This window comes from Mastomys coucha, unplaced genomic scaffold (genome assembly GCF_008632895.1).
Source record: "Mastomys coucha isolate ucsf_1 unplaced genomic scaffold, UCSF_Mcou_1 pScaffold22, whole genome shotgun sequence".
Lineage (NCBI taxonomy): Eukaryota > Metazoa > Chordata > Mammalia > Rodentia > Muridae > Mastomys > Mastomys coucha.
This window is the reverse complement of record NW_022196905.1, coordinates 229,720,648-229,731,716: the sequence shown is the minus strand read 5'-3', so window position 1 is coordinate 229,731,716 and position 11,069 is coordinate 229,720,648. Positions and strand designations below refer to the sequence as shown.

Here is an 11,069-nt window from a genome sequence, read left to right as displayed (position 1 = left end):
GAGACAGAGACAAGAGACAGAGACAGACAGAGGAATGAAGAAAAGAAAAGAACATATGACCATTCTATAGAACAAACACCTGTGTCACTACAAAGTCTGACTCCTTTAAGGATGGAGAAAAGACAGAAGCTAGTTTAACTGATACAAGGGAGAACAGAAGGCTGGGCCAACAAAATGGCTCAGCAGGTAAAGGGGCTTGCCGGCAGGCCTAATGACCTGAGTTCAACCCAACTGTACCAGAACACACAAATTTTATAGGAAAAAGACAGATATACACAATAAACAAATATTTTTTTAAAAAAACAAAACAGATCAGGGGCTGGGGCTGGGGCTGGGGCTGGGGCTGGGGCTGGGGCTGGGGCTGGGGCTGGGCATGTAGCTCAGCAGTCGAGCACCTGCCTAACATAATTAAGGTTCTGAGTTCTATGTACCACCAAAGAGCAACAATAAAGGAAACCAGATTACAGGAAAAGAGACACAATAATGAAAGGAAATATCCAATCCTGAAGTGGCACCTACAGAAAAGAAAAGAAAAGAAAAGAAAAGAAAAGAAAAGAAAAGAAAAGAAAAGAAAAGAAGAGAACAGAAAAGAAAAGAAGAGAAGAGAAGAGAAGAGAACAGAAAAGAAAAGAAGAGAAGAGAACAGAAGAGAAAAGAAAAGAAAAGAAAGGAAAAGAAAAGGAAAGAAAAGGCAAGGCCAAAGTAGAGATTCTTAGAACGGTTGGCAGGTAGGACTAGGAACTCTGGTTTAAGTCGGTATTGCATAGACATTAATGTCTCTGAAACTGATGACTGCATGAGACTTCCCCTGTTCTTCAGGGAACACATGCTGAATCATTTAGGAGTAAGGATGGCTGGAGCCTCCTTTTTACTGTCACAGTTTGTTAAAAAGAAAATAGTGCTAGGTGTAGCTCAGGGCTAGAGATTACTTAGAACATACAAAGCCCTATGTTCAATCCCTAGCACAAAGAAAAAAAAAAAGATACTAAATTACAGTAATGCTTCAGATTGTATACACGGAGCAGAGGGACTGCAAAAAAGCTGACACGGCAAAAAATGGCAACATGTATGTTGAGACAGCAGGCCTAGAAGAGTTAGCTCTAAGTTCTAGTCTTCCAGTTCTTCTGTGGGTTTTATATTATCTGAAAACAATTAAGTCAAAAAAATCTCAGCAAAGAGACGACCAAACTCAGCGAAGACTACAACTACTTTGCCCCTGGGGCACACACACGCACACTCACATGATGCATATAGGTACCATACATGCTCTTACACACAGGCAAACATACAGTGACTGGGGCCTCACAGTAGCCCAGAGAGCCATCCAATCTTGACACTACTGCCTGGTTGGAGAAACACAAGCCCAAAGTATGAATCCTCATTCTACTAGCAAAGAAATAGGAGGCTCAATGGTCTAACTTCAGTCAAATATAGCTACCAAATACTACTGAACCATGTCACTGAAGAAAAGCTTGTGTTAAAGTGCATGGATACATGTATGTGTGCTCTGACAGTCAACACAGAATGATGTTTGGCTGGAAAGCCAGATATTTAGTCCAATCTTCTTCTCCCTTCAGATTTAGAAAGTACATAAAGCCTACAATACAAGCAACTGCAAATGAAAAAGATACAACCTAAGTTATTACAAAGAGAAAAGGAGAATCAAAGGTAAAGACTATAGAAATGACAGCATTCAATTTAAAAATCAAACAAGAAACTTCTGTGACTTCAGAACAAATACTTCTTTTTGTTGTTTTGTTTTGTTTTTTGTTTTTCAAGACAGGGTTTCTCTGTGTAGCCCTGGCTGTCCTGGAACTCACTCTGTAGACCAGGCTGACCTCGAACTCGGAAATCTGCCTGCCTCTGCCTCCCAAGTGCTGGGATTAAAGGTGTGCGCCACCACAGCCCCCAGCCAGAACAAATACTTCTAAAACTTAACACACTGGCTCAGGACTGTAATCCCAGCTTATTAGGAAGCCAAGGCAATAAATATACCTAGGAAATATAAAGAACTTAATAAGCTGACAACAACAACAATAAAACTGAGTAAAAAAAATGTGAACCCACATTCACATGGAGCTTGGGCTGACTCGGTGCTGAAGAAAGGAACTCCATATTCTCAGAGGCCAGGTAAGTGCCAGGTAAGAGGAGTGGGGTTCTGCCTCTAGTCTAGGGGATCCCCAGAGGAAGCTAGCCAGGCAGACTAGCTGTATCTGCAAGTTCAGGCTTCAACTGAGAGACCTAGCCTGGATCAAAAGGTGGAGAATGATAAAGGAAGACTCCCCATATCTACCTTGGGGCCTCTACACACATACACATTCACAAGCATGTGTCACTACCATTTATGCCCATACATGCATGCAAACACACCCATACACACTGACCACACACACATATGCATAAGAAAAAAAAATACACCCATGTTCATTAAGTATATAATGTATAATATCATTGGTCATCAGGGAAATACAAATGAAGACCACAATGACCTACTACTACCTCCTGGCCACCATGAAGGTGACAATGAAAAGACAAACAGTAGCAAGCTATGACAAGGACTTGAAGAAATTCTAACCCTCAATGCCTTTATGAGCAATGTAGGGTAGTACAGCTTGTGTGGCAAACAGTATGGCAGCTTCTCAAAATATTAAGCATAGTCTTATAATGTGACTAACAGCTCTACTATCAGACCTCTACCCTGTTCATGCAGAAACTAGGCTGCAACTGTTCAGGGAATCATTTTTCATGACTGCCAAAAAAAGAGTCAAACTGTTCACCAAGCATTACGTGTCCTTGACACAACTACAGTCACCTGGGAAGAGGGAATCTAAATTAAGGAACTGCCTCCCATCAGACTGGCCAGTGGGCATGTTTGTAGGACATTTTTTGGATAACTGATCCATGATTGATATGGGAGGGCCCAACCCACTGTGAGTGGTGCCACCCTGGGTACATACATGGTCCTGGACACTATCAAAAGGGGCAAGCCAGTAAACAATGTTCTTCCATGGCCTCTGCTTCAGTTCCTCCCACGAGTTCTTGCCTTGGTTTTCCTCAATGATGAATTATTACAAGACAGTGAAAATAAGATAAAGACTTTTCTCCCCTGGCTGCTTTTTGTTATGGTGTTCTATCACAGCAACAGAAAGAATAGTAAGTAAATAAACAAACAAATACATAAATGTGATGTGTCCAGATATAGGAATACCATCTACTGGGTAGTGAGAAGTATGGGTAAGTGTTATAAGATCTATGAACCTCAGCATGGACAAACATGTATAGTGAGGGAAAGCAGCCAAACAGAAAGGTTACATATCATATGATTCTATTTATTTGGTAATGCTCTGGGGCTAGAGATGGCTCAGTTAAATAACAAGCTTGCCACAAGCAAAAGGACCTGAGTTTGGATAACCAGTCCCATGTAAAAAGCCAAGTGCAGTGCATGCCTATAATCCCTGCTCAGGAAAGGTGGAAGACAGGAAGATCTCCAGAGCTTTCTAGCAAGCAAATCTAGGTTTGTGAGATCCGGGTTCCATGAGAGATCCTGTCTCAAAATAAGGTGGAAAGCAATTGAAGAAGAAACTCAATGTGGAGCTTTGGTCTTTACATACACACACCTGCACATACACCTGCATACATAGGTACGGACATACACAGATGACAGATACACAAACACACGCCCACAATATTCATAAAAGGTAGCCCTAGCAAACAAAAAAAAAATTGTCTAGACATAGAGGTGAAATACTTGAGGAAATGGCAAATGGACACATTACCTAGTGTAAGCAAAAATAGAGATATATGATTGTTCACGTTTTTCTTGTTAGTCTCAAGCCTGTAACAGTCCAAATGCCCAGCAACAGGTGAATGAATAAACAAAACGTGGAATCTCACAAAATGCACCATTACTCAGCAACAGAAATGGAACAACTTGATAATATATATGTCAACATGTACAGATCTTAAAAATCATTGTGACCAGTAAAAATGACATATTAGGATACACACAAGGATATATATTGCGTGCTTCCACTCATATAAGAAATTCTAGAAAACACAGATCCAACAATCATGACCGATCACATGACTGCATGGGGCTAAAATAAAGAACTTAGCTATAAAGATATAACTTTTTAAAGGAATAGAGATGTTCTCTATGCAACTGGAACATCTTGCATATACGTACAGTCAAAACTTATCAAACTGTTCACAACAAACGATTACAAGATACTCTATATAAATTGTGCCTTAATTTAGCTGAGCAGAATGACAATCATTTATGATTACTGAGACACTGTCTAGGACTTAAAACAGCTACCTGTGCCTTGTATCGCCAATATTTCAATGTTTTTCACAAACAGAAACAGAAACGGAGCTAGGAGATTAAAACGTCACAGGGACTGATTCTGATCCCTAATCCCACCTAGAAAGCAAGTGGCCCTGAGCAAAGGACAACTTCTGCCAGACTCTGTTTCCATGTCTGTAAAACACAAAACTCAGGCCATTACACCAAGATTCAAAATTTGCAATCCTTCAGTTTACTGACTTAAGAATTTTACAAGACAAAATTCTATGGCAGCAAGTACTGTACCTGTATTATTTCCCACTGATCTTCACTGCCAATATTTACCTACCATAGAATAAGCACCAAATGGCATATCCAAAGGCCTTTGACCAAATGAGCTACAGACAAGAAAGACTTTTAAGATGGGCAGAATCTGTTGTGTCCACTGAGGCTGTGAGGAAGCACAGGAGACCCAAACCATGCAGGTTCTTTCAGGCTGGGTGAAGTTTTGTATTTATCCTAAGTAGCGGAGGCCCTTAATAGACTTTTAAATGGGTGGCTGTCAGTGGGTCATAACTAGATTTAAATTTTGAAGAAAAAAAATCACTCTCTACGGAGTGTGGAGAAGGATCATATGATTGGGGAAGGAGGAGGATACAGAAGATCTAAGATGAAAGTGAATAGAGCCCAACTGGGAGGCTGTTGTGACAGTCCACTGAAGTGACCCAAGGTAATTTCGCCCAAGGTAATAGAAATGAAAAAGGGGACTGAGTGCTGATAGGTTAGGACAAATCAATAGGTCCCAACTTTGGGAATGGGGAAAAGGAAAACATTGAGCTTCCAGAGTTCATCTTCAAAACAGACTGTTTATACTCTACCTATGTAATATCTGCCTTGCCATCTGCTGCAATGCTATAATTATGCATTTAATGTAGGTGTCCGATACAAAATTGCTGCAAATAAGTCGCTGATGCTGTTATTTCTATCACCCCAAGGAATGTCAACTGTCAGAAAACTGAACAGCAAGGATAGTCCATGAATGTACCATCCACAGAAGCTATGTAAAGCTTATTTGATGTCCTGACCACGCAAACGTGTCATCAGGCCATTGAGGCAATGCTCCAAATAAAAACACGTCACCACACAGATTCTATAGCTCAGTTGCTCTCGAGCTGAAAAAGCACAGGTAGTAAACTGGTAAACTGAGGCACGAGAGTGGCTTCAAATATAACTAAGGAATAGGTACAGAAGCAGGGCACGGGCATAGATGTCTATGTTTTCATTACTGACCACGTCTAACTGTATCCAGATCTGCATCCAGAGCAAAACGAATTTACAGCACCGACGTGCGCGCGCACACTCACACCACGTCTGCAGGTCTCTTGCAAACAAGGCCCTGACATCCCATGGCTTAAAGCTGAGCATCCACTCACCCATCCCAGCGGGTCTGCGGGTTCCCTGCCTCTAGCCCCGGACTAACGCAGAATCCCAGACGCCCGGAGCCCCACATACCTTAGCTTCCCGCTCTCGTTCCTCCGCGGTCTGGACGCGCTTCATGCTGCCACTAAAGCCGCCTTCTCCACCGTGGGCCGTGTCCGCCCTCGCCCTGGACCCCGCCTCCTATGTGTAGTTCTCTCAACCGCTCTCTCCCGCCTGGCGCCATTTGCTCTAATACCTAAAAGAACTACCCCTCCCAGAATGCTCCGCGAGACTCCCGAGAACTCCTTGGGCTTCGGTGCCGAATTTCTCCAGTCCGCCAGCAAGGCTAGCTTAGTCAGCTACGCGACCCGCCGACGGCCCGGAGCTTACAGAGAACTACATTTCCCAGGGGGTAACGGGACTCGCTGTTTTCCCGTGCTCCTCTGGGCCTGCAGAGGCTCGCGCCCTGGGCGCTATAGCAACGGTAGCTAGCTGAAGGCGAACGCGGAGGTGAGTACTCTGTGAGGTGGGGGCTAATGCAGGTTGGCCGGCCCTTCCTCTGCCTCACAGCTGAGGGCCTGGAGTCTGCTCCGAAGCCAGGGATAGACCTGGGATTCTTGCGTGAAAAGCAGTCCATCCCGACACACCTCCACATGCTCAGGCCTGCATCACAGTCCGCTCTGACCTCCTGCCCAGGCAGAAACCTAGCTGATAAGAACTGGCAACCCTAAGCCTTACAACTCGGGAGGTCACAATCACAGTTCACTCTGTTTCCCAGAATTTGGGCTTGGATGGTAGAACCTAAGCCTCCCAAGGGGCTTGTTACTCTTATTGTTGTTGTTCTTGTTGTTGTTGTTGTTGTTGCTAAACCTCCCAAGGGGCTTGTCACTCTTGTTGTTGTTGTTGTTGTTGTTGCTGTTGCTGCTGCTGCTGCTGCTGCTGCTGCTGCTGCTGCTACTGCTGCTGATTGTATTTTTTAAAAAGGGGGTCTCCTTATGTATCCCAGGCTGGCCTTAAACTAGCATTTAGCCCATGTTGGTCTCAAATTCAATAATAGGTCTTGCCTCAAGTTCCCAGCACCACAGTCAGTTTTTAGTGGCCTCTCGTTATTCTTTGTTACTGTTCCTTATCTGACTGCTCTTATAGTCTGTTAAAGCCATTACAGGGCAGAGACGTTGTTTAAAGTCAGTGCTTGGCACTCATTCATTCATTCATTCATTCAATTAATGATAGTGTTGATGCCCACTAAGTGACATGAGATAGCAGAAGGGGCACTATTTAGGGGAAGAGGAGACCAGTGAGAGGAAGCTAGAGAGATGGAGGTGGGGGAGTAGAGGACAGATATAAGCAAGAAACTATGATATAGAAAATATAATATGCTAGGTTAAAAATGCATTCCAAGACAATGAATTACTAAACAACTCTGGGATAATGACAAAGGCTGTTGCTGTAAGCACTAAGCCACAACAGGGTGGTGGCACACTAAGGACAAATGCAGAGTCTACACAGGGCATAGCAGCACTCAACTTTAATCGTAGCACTCCAGAAGTAGAGGCAGGTAGATCTCTGAATTCCAGCCAGGTTTACATAGTGAGACCTTTTTTAAAAAAAGAAAGAAAGAAAACAAACAAACAAATATGGAAAAAATAATTTAAGGCCAGTTGTGTTTAGTGTTCTTGGTGAATTTTATGTTGGCCTAGGGCTTCCCTTGAAAAAAGAAAAGTTGCAAACCAGGAAGGAAATTAACATGGAACACTAAGGGAAAGTCTGTCTAAGGAAGGATCAGTTGGACTGAGCTCTGAAGGATGAGGAAACAGCCTTTGGAGCAAGATACAAGTGTGCTGGACTTGAGGAAAGCAGAGATTGGTGTAAGTGGAACATTGAGAGGAAGGAGGGAGAATTCGCTGTGGCATCTACCTACTTCAGACCAGTAACGATTTTCTTCTCAGTCATGATAACCAGAAATATCCCAAACAACTAATTTCTGAATGAATGACCTTGAGCAATTGAACTAGCTTCTGTTTGGATATCAAGAACCATTTGAGTAGCCATTGCTTATGCATACTGTAAGCACAATGAGCAGTATGTGTTAGCATCATTTTCTGCAGACATTCTCTAAGATATGTGTCCCTAGCAGTGGTTCTCAGCCCATCCTGAGTTCCAATCAAAGTTCTGCACCCTGTAAGAGATACTCTTCATGCACATATACGTAGCTAAGTCTCAATTTTCAGACACTGAAATCCAAGAGCTCCTTTTATCCATTCAAGTGACTGTTTAATAAATGCTGCTCACTGAGTGTGTCACACTCTGGGCCAGCTTCTGAGACAGGTGAGCAAGATGAACAAACATTCTAATTTCTTGGTCTTCTCATTCTACAGCCAACATTCTAGAACCAGAAGGTCTCTTCCTTACAAGGGCACTTCACTAACAGTTTACATGTAGACTTTTCTAGGAAGGTCAAAATGGAAATAGAGAATGTACATATTTATTTGTTTGCTTACTTTACATTATATATTCATGTCCACATACAAAACTAAGTTACTATGGTATATCTCTATAGAGAAAAGAAACCAAAAGTTCTAGAACAAGACAGGCAAGCCATATGTTGAGGTAGCTAATCCCTGGAATGTACATGAAGTAACAAAGGACGGGTGGGACAAAAGTAAAATAACACAGTGACCATATGGAGCCTCCTTCGCAGAGCCTGAAAGGAGCCCTTCATTGGCACACCATGCAGTCAGTAGGCATTCCTAAACTCTTGACAAGCCCAGCACATTTATTAAATGGCTTTAGTTTGTATCTGTCTCACATACTTTTAGGTTGACTATGAGATGGGTATAATTTGTTTTGTTTTTAAAATTAGGTAAATTTAATGACTTGACCAATTATGAGATGGTAGAACAAACTATTTGACTTGAGTACATGACCTGAGTTGTGTTTTTTGGTTTTGTTTTTTGGTTTTTTGTTTTTGTTTTTGTTTTTTTGGGCGGAGTGGTTTTTATTTGAATTTTTTTCCCCTGGAATTCATGCTCTCTTTAAGGAAAGGATTAGGGATTGAAGTATTTCTGAACTTTGGAAGGGTTTGTTTTTGCTTCAGATGGATGAATAAGGAAAGGAAGAATAATAATCTTAGCTCATTTCCTAAGAAAACTGTAGGAAATCCTATGCGCAGAGAAGCCAGTCCTCATGATCGGATGCAGTGCTCCCTCTGGAGTGGTCAGATGCAGTGCTCCTTCGAGTGTCAGATGCAGTGCTCCCTCTGGAATGGGAGCTTTCATCTTACTCATGCAGCACATGTGGGCAATAACATGTCCATTAAAGTTCTAGTTTCCCACTCACTTTATTTGGCTCATTCCATTGCATAGTTAATGCAATAACTTAGGAAGAGTTTGTTTGAATTTTCTTTTCTCCACAGATAGGCCATGTCTGGCCCAAGTGACGAGACAGCAGGAGACCTGCCGGTGAAAGATACAGGTCTAAGCCTCTTTGGAGTTGGAGGGTTACAAGGTATGGCCACCTGTTATTTATTACAGTTATGAACTTTGATCAGTAATTTCTTTACTTTTAATTTAAAGTATTTCTGATAGTCATACAAAGCCAGCCATTTGAGTAACTATATAGCTCTTGATTGGACTAAACAAGAGAGAGAGTTTAAAACACATATGGTATTTTACAGCAAGCATCAATTATCAACAGCTCATAGCAAATGCAAGATCCCCCTCTGTTCTGATAAAGAGTTGTTATAAATCATCTTTTTAAAATTCCACACATCAGTAGAAACTGCATAGAGTATCAGGCCTCCAAACTGAATTGCCTGGTTTAAATCACATTCACCATTAAAACACTTCTTTATGTTCAAATTTTATATGGGAGGAAATACCATATTTTAAAATTTTTGCCTTTCAAGTAGAGTATCTCAAAATGGCCTGTTTATGCAAGTGATAGTGAGTTTTCAACCACATTAATATACATTAAAGGCTTTCTTTATCCTTTTAGCATTTAGTTGTTCCTGTAGACCTGAAGAGTATTTTCAACTGAGAAAGCAAAGCACTGCTTTAAAGAACAACATAGACTGGAGAGCCAGGTTCATGTTTGTGACGAAGCCAGTCAAACCTTTATGCCACTAACTTTGCTTGTAGAAGGCTGGGGGATAAAAATGTATCCTAAGGACTCTACATACATCTTTTAATTGTAACAATGTCTGGGGCCAGGTTTAACTACCTTAGAAAGGTAGTAAGTATATGATTCATTGAGAACAAATTGGCCACACCTATTATTAAAAAGAAGGATGTTGGGGCTTTGATTTAGATATGGAACCAGTGTCAGGTATTCAAATACAAATACAAATAAATTTGAACTGTTTTAAAATTGGGTTTTGGTATTATGTAGCCACCCTCAATCTTTAATATTAATTGAAATTAAATATGTATATATACTTAAAACCTATTAAAGTTTGTTGTTGGTTTGGTTTGGTTGGGTTGGGTTGGATTTGGTTTGGTTTGGTTTGATTTGATTTGGTTTGGTTTTTTGAGACAGTGCCTTACTGTGTACACTCTGCTGACCTGGAACTCACTATATAGACCAGGCTGGGGTCAAACACACATCTCTGACTACCTCTGTCTCCTGAGTGCTGGGATTTTGTAAAAGTGTATGCCACTATGTCAGGTCAAAAAGTTAAGTTTCAATATATTAAACAGCTTATAGAGAAATGATCTGTGAAACTTTCAAATCACAGGCTTTGGGTTTTTCTTTATTTCTGGGGAATTTGCATTTGTTTTATATTTTATGTTTCTATTTCCTAGCTCCCTAGCTCAGAAAAAAAATGCCCTAATAATATTATATTCACTGGCTTGTTCCAGCTTTGTCTCTGTAAAAAAATATATACAGATTTGCTGATAGACTTCTCCTTGCTGCCATGTTAGTGATTGAACCTCACACATGCTAGACAAGTGCTGTATACTGCTGAGCTGCCTTCCCAGACTGGGCAGCCTGGCTTTTCTATGAGCTTTACAGCGCTCAGAATAGGAGTTAGAAGTCTGTTGAAGCACTTCCTTCCTATCCACACCAGTGAACAAAGCTGTTGCTTAGATCCCTTTTACTATATGGGAAGCATTAATTGCAAAGATCTCACCCGAGACTGTTGGCATGAACAGTTTTCTAAAAAGCAAAAACAAACAAACAAACAAACAAAAACCCCACAACTTAATTTGTAGGTCAAAAGGAGAGAAATTTGGGTGTGATAGTGTACACCTGTAATCCCAGCACTTGGAAAGTAGAGGCAGGAGGGTCAGGAGTTCAAGGTCATCCCAGACACAGAGCAAAATTGAAGCTATCTAGCCTCTGCTATGTGAAGTCCTATCTCATA

General features: G+C 41.4%; 2 protein-coding genes across 10 annotated transcripts in view; one reads left to right on the top strand and one right to left on the bottom strand.

Annotated features, from left to right (window-relative positions):
- Nucleotides 1-5,961, bottom strand: part of Fto (FTO alpha-ketoglutarate dependent dioxygenase) — a 356,383-nt gene extending 350,422 nt beyond the window's left edge. The window contains exon 1 of the mRNA XM_031340849.1: nucleotides 5,798-5,961. Within this exon, the coding sequence (XP_031196709.1) occupies nucleotides 5,798-5,842 (45 nt within the window). The 5' untranslated portion in view covers nucleotides 5,843-5,961. The remainder of the gene's footprint in view (nucleotides 1-5,797) is intronic.
- Nucleotides 5,962-6,085: 124 nt separating this feature from the next.
- Rpgrip1l (RPGRIP1 like) overlaps nucleotides 6,086-11,069 on the top strand; it is a 100,604-nt gene continuing 95,620 nt past the window's right edge. For 2 of the 9 annotated variants that reach the window (XM_031340842.1, XM_031340845.1), the window contains exons 1-2: nucleotides 6,089-6,214; nucleotides 9,120-9,211. In XM_031340842.1, the coding sequence (XP_031196702.1) occupies nucleotides 9,127-9,211 (85 nt within the window). In that variant the 5' untranslated portion in view covers nucleotides 6,089-6,214; nucleotides 9,120-9,126. Of the gene's footprint in view, nucleotides 6,215-8,162; nucleotides 8,182-8,342; nucleotides 8,568-9,119; nucleotides 9,212-11,069 lie in introns of those variants that run through there. The other 7 variants (XM_031340846.1, XM_031340837.1, XM_031340840.1 and 4 more) reach the window with 7 other exon arrangements.